The sequence below is a fragment of the Accipiter gentilis genome, chromosome Z, assembly GCF_929443795.1.
Source record: "Accipiter gentilis chromosome Z, bAccGen1.1, whole genome shotgun sequence".
Lineage (NCBI taxonomy): Eukaryota > Metazoa > Chordata > Aves > Accipitriformes > Accipitridae > Astur > Astur gentilis.
This window is the reverse complement of record NC_064919.1, coordinates 46,058,648-46,074,705: the sequence shown is the minus strand read 5'-3', so window position 1 is coordinate 46,074,705 and position 16,058 is coordinate 46,058,648. Positions and strand designations below refer to the sequence as shown.

At 43.9% G+C, this 16,058-nt stretch overlaps 1 protein-coding gene across 5 annotated transcripts in view; it reads left to right on the top strand.

Moving 5' to 3' along the window:
- The first annotated feature begins 436 nt into the window (after positions 1–436).
- The window catches only part of LOC126035978 (transducin-like enhancer protein 4), a 100,975-nt gene continuing 85,353 nt past the window's right edge, over positions 437–16,058 (top strand). For 4 of the 5 annotated variants that reach the window (XM_049795161.1, XM_049795160.1, XM_049795159.1 and 1 more), the window contains exons 1-4: positions 440–906; positions 1,367–1,464; positions 2,603–2,666; positions 4,068–4,112. In XM_049795161.1, coding sequence (XP_049651118.1) covers positions 862–906; positions 1,367–1,464; positions 2,603–2,666; positions 4,068–4,112 — 252 coding nt within the window. In that variant the 5' untranslated portion in view covers positions 440–861. Of the gene's footprint in view, positions 907–1,366; positions 1,465–2,602; positions 2,667–4,067; positions 4,113–16,058 lie in introns of all 5 variants that reach the window. The other variant, XM_049795163.1, reaches the window with a different exon arrangement.

Below are 16,058 nucleotides of genomic sequence, written 5' to 3'. Positions count from 1 at the left end.
GAGCCGGGGACGGAGCTCCGCTCCGCGCGGCGCCGCCGCTGCTGCTGCCGCCGCCACTTCCCGGAGTTTGGAAAGACGAGGAGGGGAAAAAAGAGAGAGAAAAAAAAAAACCAAAAAGACATAAATAAAGCAGCGCGGACCGTATCTTCTTTTGCATCTTTCTCGCTCTTTTTTTTTTTTTTTTTTTAATCAAAAAAACCAACCCCCACCAACCCAAAACAACCGAAAAGAACGAGAAAAAGAGCGGCCAAGCAGGACGAGCGGGGGAGATGCGGTCCGGCCGGTAGGAGCGAGGACCGACCCGCCACACAAAAGGGCACCGCACCTCCGCGGCGGCGGCAGCGCCGCCCGCCCGCCCGCCCGCCCTCCCTCCCCGCCGGGGCGCCCGGCTCCGCGCCCCGCTCCGCTCGGTGCCGGGGGAGCCGCCGGTAGCAGTAAAAGTTTGCAGACGGGGAGAGAACTGCTGGCGGGGAATCTCTGGCGGAGCGCGTACCGGCGCCGGCGGAGGGGCTTTCCCCGCCCTCCGCCTCCTCCGCCTCCTCCTCCTCCTCCTTCTCCTCTTCCTCTTCATCGCCCGCCGCCGCACGGGGCTCGTCGCCCGCCGGAGCCCGCGCAGCGGCGGCGGCGCTCGGGAGAGCCGGTCGGCGTCGCCCGCTGACTCGCCCCCGGGGGATGTGGCAGCGGCCCCCGCGCGCCGCGGACGCCGCCGCCGCCGCCGTCGCCGCGCCTCGCTGCTGCCGGCGGTGCCCCGCCAGCCCCGGGGCGGCGGGGCCGGGGCGTCCCTGCCCGCCGTCGCCGCCGCCGCGCCTGCAGCGCTGATCCCGCCGCTCCGGCCGCCAGCGCCCCCCCCGAGCGGCGTGAATGATCCGCGACCTGAGCAAGATGTACCCGCAGACCCGGCACCCGGTGAGTGGCGGCGGTGGCCCCGCGGGCAGCGCTCCGGCGCGGGCACCGCGGAGTTGTAGCCATTTTCTTATTGTTGTCCGCCGCGCCGCCGCCGCCGCCCCCCCGGGCCGGGGTTGGCTCCTCCGAGTTGCCCCCGCCCGGTGCGCGGCGGTCCCGGTGCGCGGCGGTCCCGGCGCCCGCCCCGCGTCCCGCGGCTACGGCCGGCGCGGAGGGGGGGTGGGGGGGGTGTCCGAGCGGTCGACGCCTCCCCCCGCGGCGGCTCCGCACCGTCGGCGGCCCCGTCGGGGCACGAGCCCGGGGCGCTTCGGGCACCGCGCCGCCGCTGCTCCCCGGGCGGGCGGGGGTTCGGCGGGGGGGGGGGGGAACTGCGCCTCCGCGGAGCCCGGGTGCGAGGGCGGCGGCCGGGCGGGCGGGCGGGCGAAAGGGGGCGATTGAAAGACCCGCTGTTGCTTGCTTGCAGGCGCCTCACCAGCCAGCGCAGCCCTTTAAATTCACCATTTCCGAGTCCTGCGATCGGATTAAGGAGGAGTTTCAGTTTTTGCAGGCTCAGTACCACAGGTAACGCTGCCTACTTTGCCCGAGCCCCGCGCGGGCTCGCCTCTCGCCGCTTTCCGCCGCCGCAGCCGGGGGGGACGGGGGGACGGCGGGGACCCCCCGGCGGAGCCTGGGCGCGGGGCGGACCCACCGCCGCCGGGCGCTCCTCCGCATCCCGCCGCCGGTGCCGGCCCTCGGGGCGGGGGGCTTTCTTGGGGGCCCCGAGCCGAAGGGTGCGAGCGGATTTTCTTGTTTTCCCCACGCTCCGGTTTGAGTTTTTTTGGGTTTTCCTCTGGGGGGGGGGGGGGGGTGTGGATGGAAAAATGTGTGGCTGGCTGGGCTCGTCCTCTGCTTTTCTTCAAAATGCCGCTCGGGACACGCATCTTGTCTCGGCTCGGCCCCCTCGCGCGTTTCATTGACATGTCAAGTGCTGATAACCTGGAAGTGAGGCGGCGAGGTATTTCATTATCCTTAGGTGGAAGAGCGCCGTGTCCTCAAAGTGACAAGTGACTTCTGGCAGGATTGCTTAGCGGGCTTCTGAAAACAAACAAACAAAACAGCGGAGGTGTTCAGGTTTACCACCCTGTTCCGTAAATTACCTGCAGTTTTCTTGCAGTTCTGTCATTAGTAACAGCAAAAAAAAAAACCAACCCCAAAACCACCACAAACCCCAAACAAAAAAAAAAAAACTAAACAAAACAAAAAACCCAGCAACTTTTTGCTCCTTGAAGTGGGGATACGTGTTTGATTCCTCTCTGGGTTGAGTGAAAGCAAGAGGTGTTTCTAAAACTCTTCTAAATAAAAACACCAAAACCCGAATCGCGGATCTGTAAGTGGCTTTTCAAACCTAAGTATTGTAGGTGTGAGCCCCTGTGTGCTTCTTCTGTGAACCAGTGTTGGTTTTGGTTTTTTTTTTTGTCAGAGAAAAAATACTCTCCCGTGCACTGTATGCAGTTCGCTTAGGAGATGAGGATGTTGCACAGTTACCTCTTGAAAGAGGAAAAGTACAAACCCCACCCTGAACTCTCAAGCAAGAGCTGGAATGCACATTTCTGTTTGTGTCTTGGAGAAATGCTTGAAAAGAGGAGTAACCTGTGCTCGGAAGAATGTCAGTTTTGTGTTATGAAGTACCCATGCTTTTTCCTTTTCATGTCTTGAACAGTTTAAAGCTAGAATGTGAAAAACTGGCCAGTGAGAAGACAGAGATGCAGCGACATTATGTCATGGTAAGCAAGCTGCATAACAAATTCAAAATGTCTATTAGCTTGGTATACTGAGACCGAAATACATTCGGATTGCTGGAGGCGAACAGAAAGATTATACTAGCGCTGCTGTTGTTGAGGTTGCGTCAGTGCTCCCATTATAAATCCTTAGGTTCAGGGGTTTATAACTTGTTTGCAGCAGTTAGTTTCCGTGTGAAACCTGCTTTTTAACCTTTTAAGCAATTGGGGATATTTCTTCCAAATGCTAGCAGATTACTTGTCAGCCCTTTAAAGCCGTGTACAACTTTAGTAGCGTACCTGGGAATGATGTTTTCACTTTTGCTGACTTTTTGCAATGATCGTATCTCTGTAAAACGATTTGGAATATTTTTTTCTCTGATGGGAGTAAGCCAAAATTGAACATGTACACATACAAACCCGAAGCCTGCTTCCTAGAAGAACTGTTGCACCTGGGCAGCTGGTTCATTGTTTTGCTAAATTCAGAATGTCAGGCATCTCAGCTGTGAAAGCAATTTCTTCAGTGGTTGTGATCTGCCTGGTTAAATAACATGCATAGGAAGACATCTCTAAATAAGTAATTGTGTGATGGATCATGATAACTTTAGAGGAGCTCTTGCTATCTGTTCTCTTGTACATCTATGGAGGATTAGCCCTTTCCCGTATGTACGTGACAAGTAACACTCTTGTATTCACAAAAAGAGTAAATAACCTTGAAAAATTCTTAACCAAGAGCACAAGCAAATGTTAAGACTCGCAGTTGTCGTTTTCACGCCTGATATGCCTAAGTCTTGGGGATTGTTTGGTACTAACGTTGCACACTGAACTGAGTTTCCCAGATCACTTGGGCACAACTAGACATACTTAGATTGGTGTATCTGCTTTGGCTCTGAATTTCCGTGCTCTTCTGGGTTTTTTTTGCATCCCTGCAATTTAATTGCAACTTTTTTCGTGTTTTTATTTTAAAATATTGAATAACCGGTCTGTTAGACATTGCTGATTTATATGTGTGTCTGGCTTCAAGCACTTTGGGCGGGTTTTTTGGCATCTTTTATGTGGGCTAAGGAATAAAATCTTGAGCGTTTTCTGTGTGGCTTTTTTTCTGCTTCTGATCTTTTAACTCTGGTTGTGATTACTTTTTGTGATTTTTTTTTTGTCATCTGTTTTTTTTTTTCTCCTTGTTTTGTGTCTGTTCTTTGTAAATTTGACATGAAGCCATGTAGATAAAGCAAAAAAAAAAAAAAAAAGTTGCTGTGAAATGCTGTTTCAAATTCCAGGAGCTCTTCAAGACCAATAAATGTTTTTAGATCTGTATGTCTTTGTACAGATGATGCTTGAGTCAAAGGAAATTTTGGAATAGTTTTCACAATTGCAAGGTCTAATAGAGTAATTTTCTTCTTTTTTTAGTATTATGAGATGTCCTATGGGCTGAATATAGAGATGCATAAACAGGTAGGTAGAGAATTTGTTCTGTGTAAGAATTCTCTGTGTAATATCTCCCATCAGTCTTAAAGCAGATGTGTATTCTGTGTGACTTGCTTTAATTGCATGCTTGAGCACACTGGAAATTTTTTTGTACTTAACCTGGCCCTGAAACTTCCATCTTGTGTATGGTATATGGGCTCTGCATAGGTTACGGTCTTGGCTACCAGTTGTGCATTATTTGGTTGACTTTCCACTTGCAATCTCCGCATGTGCAACTTGTCCTGTACTGCACAGGGAGGCTGTATGGGATGGTAGGGATGGGTATGTGGGTTGTATCTTCCAGATCTGTCTGACCTCGAACATTCAGGGTTTACCTTTTGGGATGATAGCTACATCACAAACGCATATTAGGTGTCAAGGGATTTGTATTTGCGCGTGGAAAAGACTGTTCTCTTTGGTTAACCTGGGCTGATTTAAGCCGGAGCTACGAAAGCAATTGATGCACAGCCATGTTCCTTTTTCCCTCAGGCTGCTTACTTGGACCTTTGTCCAAAACCAGTGTCTTAGCATCTCAAACACGAAAAAGTAAATAAGCTTTCTGCGAGGATGTTAGCATGCTGGGTTTTGTGCCTTGAAGTCTAGCACTTAGGCCAAGATTAACAGGAGATTAGTCAGATGGAGCATGGTGGCGTAAATCAGAGTTTCTTATTCGGTGATGTGTGTTTTTAACCTTCTCTAGAGGAGAGTGAATTAAACATCTGACCTCTTTTCCAGTGAGGGAACTTTTTATACGGTGGAGTTTAATACTGACAACTCATTTTACCAAATGGTTGAGCAATTTGCCAGTGTTGCTGGGGAGTGTAAACTGCAGAAATAAGGAAATGGTTGGATGGGAGAAGGAAGACCATCTGAAAATTGGTTTGTACATGTTTCTGTGCAAAGTTGGGGATTTGGAACTTCTCTGGGTTGTGGAAATAGGATTTCTTTATCTTACTGACAGCAGACATACAAGTCAAATGTTTTTTCATGTTATTTATTATTTATTGTATTTTGTATTCCATTAGCATCCCCATGCCACAGTACTGATCAGGGCCGTTTGCGCTAGATGACCTACAAATAAAAAGATGGTGGGATTTCCTGCCTCAAAGCGTTTTGCATCCGCAGCTCCAAACTTAATGGGAGCTTGTACATACATGTTATTTTACAGACATACACATAGACCTGTGGAATTCAGATGTCCTCCTCACAGGTACCATGAAGACTCAACAAGTGCATTTAACAAACAGTTGAGAGGAAAAGGCTGTGATTGCAGCTTATCAGATTGTACATACGTGGTGACTCTCTGGACCTGATTCAGGTCGTGGGTGCTGGTGGAAAGACTGGTCACTGACTCTCAGAAGTGTTGAGTCTGTTCTCAAATGAATAGCCAGATTGTTCCAGATCCCATTTAAAAAAACCTAACCAACCCAACAAAAACAACCCAAAAAACCCCAAAACCCAAACAAAAAAACCCCAATCAGTAAAGTATACGGAAACAGTTCACAAAGACCAGAGCCCTTACAGGCCACCTACATAGCAAATTCTTACAGGCGTTTGAAAGCAAGCATTGCAGTCAGACTGGTTTATATTTCTGGGTACCCTGTTTTTACAGCGGTTAGTTCTATGTAGACTTACACTGCACAAAATTCTGTGGGACAAAATCATCTTGCAAGTGCAATGTGTAATTAAATTGTTTTAAGCGGGGGAAAAAACCTCACAGCGAAAGTCCTTTTGATTTTTAACATCTTTACTTCAGAAATTGTGTACAGTTATGGTGATGGAGTCGTCAGAGACATTTAATTTCTGGAGAAATTAAATACTTAGTTACAACTAAGTGTGGGGATTACAAAGGAGTGGGTTTTAATTAAACACCTTTTTTTCCATTACTGTTCAGCCTGTTCAAATTATTAGTTTAAGTATCGTACTCTCATGCAAAACACTTAAATATTTTGTCAGATGTTGATTCACATGAGCTGCGGCTAAGAAACTTGTTTGCTATCATTCTTAAATCTGGTATCAATTTCGTATCTCTCATGTCTCCCCTGCTATGGCCACAGTGTGGTGTTTTTTTTTTTTTTTTTTTTCTTCCCTTTCTCCTCTTGCTTCAGCAACTGCAAAATATTTCCCATCTTGCTTTATGATCCCAGTGTTAGGGTCCAATCTGGTATATCGTATAGATAGTGTTGATTGCTCCATGTGCACAAAGCTTTTTTAGTCTTCCACCTTAAATTCCATTCTCTTCCTCGCCCGTTTTTGAATTTTACTCGGCTGAAGTTGAGCGATTCACCATTTTGTTTTTTCTCCCCCCCCCCCCCAGCTTTCTAAATTCAATCATATAAAAAATCCTGAGGGCAGTTTATCACATTATGAAATACAGACAGCCCTGCAAACCACCTACTTATTATATTTTCTTTCTTTTTTTCACTTTAGCACAGAGGTATATCTGTCTTTATTTGTTTTTCTGGGCAGACAGCCTTGGTTCCTCTCAGGTTCTTTTCCAGATGTACTCACTGGATGCCCTTGTAATGGACAGCAGGCAATAATGCGGTGAAGTTGCCCTTCGGCGTAATTGGGCCTAGTTCTCAAGATCAGGTTAGGCTTATTCACTTATTAGATTTGCGTCTCAAAGGGTTCAAGAGCAGGACTCCCTGGAGTCCTTGGAAGTACCCTAGTAATTGGTGGCCCTGATATTTGAAACCTTTGTGTATTTTTCTGTTAAAGCTTCTGTTCTTCTTGGCTGCTCCCAGCCACAGAGTATTTATTTTTAGAGAAATTTTTCACTGGAACAGAAAATGATGGCTGTGATGGAGTCATGACTCTGTGACTTAGCAAATTGATAAAAGGATAAACGTGCAGACAGCAGCAGTAGTGAGTGTGCCTCTGTGTCGGGGGCGGGTGGGGGGGGGGGGGGGAAGAGGAGGGAAGAGCATCTCTTTTCCCACCCTTCGTGTGATGCTCATCATCAGTCATCCTGTGTTGATTTTGATAGAAGACTATTAAAGTGAAACCTATGGGGAATTTGTCATTCTGAAAGGAAAGCTAATGTAATTAGTACCAATTAAAGTACATTTAGTAAATTGGATTTAATCTTAATTAAGCCTGCATAATGTTGCCAATTTTTAACAATTATGTTTGAGAACATAATTAATTTAAATTTTGGTAACTGAGTAAATAGCATTAGACTGGTAGAATTAGTCATTTGTATTTTTTTTTTGAAGACAAGTGTGGGGTATGTTGTGACATGTGGTGTTATAGCCTAAAATACTAAGCTAATTTTTGATATTCTGTACTAGGATCAATAGAGCTTCAAAACAGACACATTCTGAAAAAAAAGGCATTGAGTTGGGGGGTTTGTGGGTCACAGTATGAACATATACTTCCCTATAGTTTAGAATTTCCATATTAGCATAATTATGAATGTTTGAGTGTGGTCTGAAGGTGCACACTTCTTACTAAGTTGCTTTTTTAATTTTTTTTTTTTTTTAGAGGCTCAGCCGATTAGTTCCTGAATGAATAGTTGATGTGCTGCTCTGTGTTTCTAACATACTGTTGCTACGTGGTGGTGGTCATTTGGTTTAATTTCTGAAATTAGGCTGTTTTAATGTTATGGTAAACAGTTTATTTAAATTGCTGTAATCAAACATGCTTGCTGAAGGTTTTAATTCAGAATTGTAATTATCACTTAAAATAAGTGTCTGTATGTGGCTACAGACAACAGATATTTGTGAATGGGACTGATGGAAAGCATAAATAGAATACAGCATTCACTTTTTACTTTGACTGTGTTTTTTGGAGGTGGCAATATGTAAATTCTGAGTCACGCTCTTTGGTTAGACCTCCATCTCTGAACTAATTCACATGCTAGAATGTTGGATTTCAGCATTTTTTAAAGAAAATTCAGGTCTTTTCAGAAGCTGGATATTAAAAAATAAATGAAATGACTTTTTAAGATCACAGTAAAAAAAAATAATTCAGTCCAATCCATGTAAATTTTATTACAAGACTTGGGCAACAACCGTTTGAGTGCTGCTAAAATATTAATTGGATAGAAATGAAAGGGCTCTGCTAGCTGATAGGATATCATAATCATAGCTGCAGTAGTCGATGGTAAATGATGATAAATGGCATTAGGAACCTTTTAGCAAACTGTAATAACTATGAGGAGGGAAGCAGTATGGATTTGCATTATATCTGATACCCTCTAGTACCAAGTGGATTGCCAATACTGCTTGTTTAGCATTTTCTAAGGGCAATAGGATATTGATTTCTGACTTACAAGGAACGGCTCTATTTTCACCATTGAAAAGTATTGCAGGTTGTTAAGAAGAAATTGACTTGAAGAGGCCTGACTGCTGCCCATCATGGAGCAAATAAAGCAAAACTGCCGAAGCATGGTGAAGCAGTGAGATGGGGCCCTCAGCAATTTGTTGCTATTAATTTACCATGCTCGACAGCAAATCAATCGGCATCTACTTCATCTGCTGGAGAAAATGCTGTCCAGGGCAGATAAAAGGCCCTGCGTGGTACAGGGAATAGACTGGATTGGCCAAATGGAGGCTGCAGTTAATGTGTAAATAAGTGAAATCAAGGCCACTGTTGCAGAGAAAGCTGTTTTTAATTAGGCTGGGGCTTTATAGTGAGCTATTTAAGAAGGTAGTATGGAGAGTATGGGGAGATATATTGCTGACTGAGTTAATATATAGGCTGTATGACATCCCAGCCTTGAGTCTGCTTGCTTCTTAAGCCTTAGTAAATTATTTTGGTAAAGGGGTAAAGATGGGAATCAATTTGTTTAATTTAGGGCAGAGTTTTGGCCGTTTTTCATCTTCATGGCCATAAAGTGCATATATCACAGAGAAGTGGTTTGTATATGCGCTACCTGTATAACGGAAAAACACTCTTTTTTATCTTTTTTTTTTTTTTTTTTTGGCAGTGTTCTGGGCTTGGGTGTGAATGTGATGTGCATGCATGTGTGCACTTTTTTTTTTTTTTAACACATGCAGTAATTGAGTGTATATTGTCTTCCATTTGAGGAATCGCTAGAGAGCCAGCTAAAATTATACCAGCTGAATTTGTTCTCTATTATAAACAGTAGGAAAGATTTAATAGAAATACAGGCAGTGGGTAGTCAGAACTGAACTGGAAAACTTCAAAATGAGAGAGATTAGAAGTGAAATTCTGAAGACTGCAGCTCACACAGGACTATTAAGGAGGAAGAGAAAAACAAGTAGCTTCTCCATCAAAGTCGCAAAATGTAAAAAAATAGGCTGTCAAATCAGTTTGACAACTGAGGCTTGTTTGTCCCAGTTTTAGGTTATTTAGCCTCTGAAGCCAGCAGAAAAGCTGAGAAGCTTATGAAAAGTTAGAAAATGTATTATTCTGCAGTTAAATCAGAAACCTTTTACTTGGTAATAACTGCTAAGTTCTGAAACAAGATTCTGTGCTTTCTTTTCCTCACGATACAGACGTTAAACAGCCTTTCTGTGGAGAGGTCCTGTTAATTACTGGGAAGTTTGTTGTTGTTACCACTTCTCTGTGAGTTACTGTTGAAATAACCATTCCCCCTGCGATTGCAGAATAGGATGCATAAGGACAAGAACTTCCATTTCACCCTGGTTTTGCTGTTCATAAGCAAAGTGTCATTTTCCCCCCACTTGTTTTGGTAATTTGGACAGATCCTTAAGACACAGGAAGTAGCACAAAACATGCTGAGCAAACTTTTAAATTAAGACATACGCTCTGTTTTACTGGCAAAAGGCTGTGCTCTACAGTGCTTAAACATAAAAGCATTTTTCTGTCTTTGAAATATGCTAATTGCTGTGATGCCGCCTCACTGACTATGTTAGTTTATGGGTCCACTTGTAATTACAGAGGGGGCCAGCGGTGACCCTGTGGTAAGGGTTGCCTAACACCTTACCCTATAAAAAAACTCTGGCAATTTTTTTTTTTTTTTTTTTTTTTTTTTTTTGGTAATGCAAGAAACCCGATCATCTTTGCTGTTTGCCGTAAAGGACACCGTTCTGGTGAGAACACCCAGCCCCTTTGGGGCAGCTGAATAGTCAGAACTTGCTGCCCATCAGGAGGGGGAAGCTGTGTCACCATTTTGTGTATAATAACTTTTGCAGCATTTCATGCGGTGAGATTTGCCTTCCTTTTGGGGCCAAAAAAGAAGTGCCGAGGTTGTTCAGCACATGCAAAACCATTAATTAGCAGATGGGCTGCAGAGTGAGGTATCAGGGTGCTGGGATGCCCAAGCTTTACAGCATTTGTGTAAGCTTGATCCTGCCCCATTGTGTATGTGCATCGTGGTGCAGGTTTTAGTTATACGCTCGCTGATCTCATTACCAGTTTTCCTAAAGGACCTCTTTGAGTGCACAAAATAGACATTAGGAAAGTGGAATTAAGGCTGCAGAGGCGATTGTAAATCTGGCTTGCGAGTGTTTGGCTGCTTGGCTCAGCAACTGAAATAACTTTAAAGATTCAGGCATGTGAAATAATTGCCATTGTAAGCTCCTTGAGGCGGGGATTCTGATTTTGGTTTATGTTACAAAAAGTGAAGGGGGTGCTCATACAGGTCAGTCACAGCGTATACCGTAGACTCAGTGCATTAAATGCAGGAAACAGATTTTGTCACCCTTAACACCAAGGCTGTCAAACGTTGAGAGTTCAGAGTTATCAATTTGGTCTTACTTTTATAGTTGGATTTTTTTTTTTTTTAATGAGAAGATGTGATGGACGTAATAAAGAACTGGGTTTATCACAGACATGGGCCAGTTTGTGAACAGTGTGATTATAATTGTTACAGAAGTCACTTCTTTTGCTGTCTGCAGACTGAGCACATCTGTTGCCACTGACTTGCAGAAAACCTATTTAGCCACAAGGCACAGCGGGAGCAGAACAAAGATGATAATGTGAAACACAGGTTGTATAAACCGATACTTGCATTAACTAACAGATGACAATATATTTGAAGCCAAACCTATCTATACGCAAGAAATTCCATTCTAGGAAAGAAATTGAATTAAAATTTAATCTTTATTTTAAAATACAAATATATGAAGTGGTTTTAAGAATACCTATTGCCTCTTTGTTTATCTGTGTATTTTTACAAGTTTTGTCTTGGTTCAAGATCATATTTTTACAGTTCCACTGGTACCTTGAAGTAATTCTGTAAATTTTTCCCCTTGATACTGTTTATCTTACTGGGGACACAAACTCTGTGGTTTAGTGTAGCAGGAAGCATTTTGGCACAATGTTAAAAGCAGGTGTCCATAGCTTTTTTTTTTTTTAAATAATATTTTTTAAATATAACTAAATTATCTCACAAATAGCAACAGAACTCTAATTAGTGCTTTCTTGCCTGTGTGGATAGGATTTAGACATGAGGAATCATCTTCCCTAGCCCAAGACAGGTACGTAATGCTCTGGTATTGAACACTGTGGGGTTATGGCCAAGATGTTTAAATGTGCAAATGTCAGGCAAGTCAAAGTTATAGTCCCCACAGTAAACTTGAATTGGTCTCTTTATGGTTATGTATTTATATGGTATGCTCTATTGCCAACTTCAAATGTTAAATCATGCCAGTCCCCAGAAAATCGTAAGATTGGCTTAAAATTAATCATGAGATAAAAATAATAAATTCGGGGTTCTTTTTATTTCCCTTCTAATTTTAAGCTGTCAGACTGCGCTTGGCTCATTCTTCTTAGTTTTTCCTCCAGTATTCTTCCATAATCGTTTTTCTCAAGTAAGGAGTGAAACATCCCAAGATTCATGATAAAGTCATGGGAGCCGAGTATGAGATACAGCTGGCAACTTCTGTTATGATTTTGTATTCTCGGAAAATGTGTGAGGTGTACTCTCCTAAGGAAAAAATAATACCTAATTAAAAATATATACATATTCTTTTTCGAATTGTGTGTCACGTCTTTGTGGATTATATATCATAGCTTGTTAAGTTTTTGTGGATTATATATCATAAGATGGCACAGTTATGCTGGTGGCAATTCCCCTTTCTGTGTTAGAAGGAGAGGGAACACAGGACATGGTTTTGAGTGGAGGTCTTCTAACTTGTCCTCTCTGTTTTGGTCTACTTAAGTGGTGTCTCTACAGGATCTTACACTGCCACAGGTTTCTGACATGTGCTGGGTGAGATTCAACATCTTCAAAGGAGAAAAACCTTTCACTGTTATGTTTGGGATGTGGAACGTTGGCAATGAGAATGTGTGCTTTTGTTTTTTCTTGTGTTTGCTTAAAAACCTCAGCAGAGCATCTCACAGTTGAGCAGAAGTCAAAATCTGTCCTCTTCATGCTATAAAGAATCTGCATAACAGTAGGTCCTACCACTAGATTTTGTTTGGCATGTGTCGTGTCGAGTACTGTGTGCATGTTGTGTATGATCACGGAGAGCATTTCATTTTTAAAAATGCTGCTTTTTCCTCCATCTTAAATACAATAAACTTCTCCTGTATTTACTCTGTCTGCTTATGTGCCTGGCTTCTCTTAGTGTCTCGGTTGTTTGGGGAATTTGCAAATGCGAAAAAACCCCTCTGAGCCTGTCCTGTCTTCGCCCAGAGAGAAGTGATTGCCCTAGGACAGAGTAGCTGGTGATGGAGTAGCACTGTATGGAGGGCATGGTGCGGCTGCTGCTAAGGCGTCACCGGGGTTTCGGTTACAGGCGTAGTCAGTGATGCAGATTTACTATGGCAGAAGAGCGCTTTGGAAAGCAAAGGGGCCCCTTTCCCCTTGTCTTTTCCGACTTTGAACCCCAAATCAACAAATCAAAACACAGGACGGCCAACATGTGATCTCTGCAAATACTTAATGAAACACCGTGGTACTTGTAGGCAGTGACAGCAAATGCTATTGAAGTTTAACACTGATGATTTTAAACCCAAGAACAGCAGCAAAAAGGTCTAGCCTGGGTCTGTCGTGTCCTCAAGGCAGAGAGCTTCCTCAGAACTCATGATGGGTTGTCCATGGGGTTATAACAACAGGCTCGGCAGAGGATGAGGGAAGACCCCACGGAGCAGGCACCGTGGTGTGATCCTTGGGTGTCGTGTCGTCGTCCCCCCCCCTTGCAGCAGCTGGGAGGAGGCTTGGGTGATGGTGCACAGACCTCAGTGTTGGGAAGCTGTGGGTTACAGGATGTTTTTCTTGACAGTTGCTCAATGGCTGAAGCCGTCCTTTACCACGTTAACGTGACAGTGTTATTTTAAATTAATTATAAGGCAAATCGGAGTGAGATTTAGCTGGGGGTTGAGGGAGAAGGCATTTTGATCACTCGTTTTCTTTCTCATATCTCTTTGCTTCTTGGCGGGAGAGGTGGAACTTCATTTTTGCTCGTTCTTTGTAACACAGATGGCTAACTGAGGGCTTCCAGGTTAAAAAATTTGGATATCCAGTTAACCTGTCTATCTCAGTATAACTTCTGTTTGGTGGTCAACCAGTAACTCCTATTTAGGATTTGATTCAGATTTTACCTTTTAAAACCATGGGGAAAGTGCAGCAATCATTGAGGAAACTTTTTGTCTTGGACAACCACTTTTTCCCATTTCTAACCTTTCACGGGGATGAATGAGGGGTTTTCAGCCATGCCTCATAGCTGAAACACTTCTGGACTTTGTTTTGAAAACACGGTGGTGTTTTCCTATTAAGTTTTCCTCGTAATAAATGCAAGGGAGACAAAATAACTGTGGTGCAGCCCATCTAAGGCTTGGGAAAGGGGGCACACCTGGACCTGGCAATGCTTGTCCGTGTCTTTTCATGAAAGCTGCTTCACCGAGAGCTGTTCAGGGCCGGGTTTCTGTCGGTAGCTCTGGCAGTGTCTTTGACTGGCTTTCTGTCTGCCTTGGGAGATCCTGCATTGGGTGTGAGGTGGAGAAGCCACCATCTAGCTGCTTGACAGCTAAGTAGCCAGTGGCAGCATGGACACTGCATGGGCACCTGAATCCGGCAGTTGAGCCAAGCCGTGTCCTGTTTTTTTTTCTTTGAGAGGGATGCAGGGCTCTGCTGGATTTTTATGGCAGCTGCAGGACGATGGGGGGTGAGTTCAGTACTCGTCCTTTGTGAAGCACCATGGGTCTGCAGAGAAAAGTCAGCGTTAGTATCTGTGCTGTTTCCTGCTCTGGATACCTGCAGATGCCTACCCAGGGGCTTGACTGCCTCGGATCTGGGGAAGAGGCCGTTTTTAATTTAAAGCATGTGACGAATTACCGGTTGTGGTTTCTCTGACTGTGAGCTCGCACTCTGCAGCGCTTTGTGGAGGTCTCTTAAAATTTCTGTGCCTCTGTCTCCCTCTCTGAAATGGTGATGATATTTACATGACAGGGAGTGAGCTACGATTTAATTTGTTGATGTCCATTACTAGATAAGAGGTTCTGGAGAATCACAGAATATTGGATGAATACATATTTGCTGTGGCGGGAAGAAGACTCCTTCCAAACCTTTGTTGTCTGTGTAACGAGCTCCAGCAGTGCCATGGGATTTCCTTTGTTCTTATGCCCCAGAGGTTACCAGGAGGTAACACTGAAGGTACTTGAGTTGTCCTCCTGCCTGCCACTCTGTTAACTGTATTTGGGGATAAAAGTTGGAAATAAGGGCGGGTGGTCTTGTGATAACATTTAGAGAAGGAAAGCAAAGAGAGTAAGGCCAAAGCTGGCTAAAACACATATGCTGCATTTTGGTTTGAGGGAGGAGGCAGAGAACAAGGAACGACTGGAGGAAGGTTGGTAGTTAGTTTTCTTCTCACGTCTCCCATTTCCCTGCAGTACCATTCACTCTGTATGACAATCATCCACTTTCACAGTGCCCCCTTTGAAAGATGGCACTGTGCTGATGTGTAAAAGAGAGTCAGCTACAACACCACTACTGTCTGCTTTCTGTAATTTTACAAAGCATGTGACTAGATACAAAGTAGGTGCCTCTTCTTAAAATATCAGTCCATAGTGTTTGAATAACACAAGAAGATTGGAAAGACTTTGTGCATAAAATACACCCCGTATGTTTGTGTTGGTGTGTTAACAAAGAATATATTGTGTATTTTTATACTCAATTTAACCAGTAGGCTTTCTGTCCTAATTGCAGAAAGCTGTTGCAGTCTGAGCACGTTGCTTATTTACAGGCTGTTTTCAGTACGTCTTAATTTCTGGGGACAAACTGTATGTTTTCTTTCTCAGTCGTGTCCTAAACAACAGCAACAACAACAAAATCCAAGCATTGATGAGAGTTTCTTGCTTATTTGTTGCTGTAAAACATTATTGGTGGAAGAGACACTGACCTCTCCAAATATCAAAGGGCTGTTTATGTCAGAATTACTTGTTATGTGTATGTCCATACATAAATATGGAGGTGTTATTCTTGAAAAGTAAATTGTGTGCAAGTTCTTGGTTTAGTTCGTGCAGGAGTGACGTTCAGCTTCCTTTGCATCCGTCTGCTCCCATGTGCTTCTAGAGATGGCTGCTAAGGAAAACAAAGATAATAATGTGTCTTTAACATAGACAACATGAGGAGAAAGACATGGTCCATGCATCGCTACAAGACACTGGGTTACTTTCCTCTTCACAGTGTTCCCCGGTTTATCTCTACAAACTGGTGACACCAAGACATGCATCCTGTTTCGCTTGTTGGCAGCATAAGAGAAAGTCTTACAATTCTGTGCCTGTGGCATCCTGGAAATTTCTAGGGAATTGTTTGTTTCTGACATTTTTTCTAACACCAGATTTGACGGAGGGTGACAGTTGTTCTTAGGTTTGATCACGTAGATAGAGATGTCGAGAGCAACAGGAACACAAGATTGTACAAGAAGAGAGCCCCCACGAGCACACGTGTGGAGTGTTTTTTTTCTGAGGTTGTAGGTTTCCGCTTGAAGACGAGTTTTCAAACATGTATACAAGATGCTTTTCAAACTAACATTAGCAGCCTTGCTATGATACACT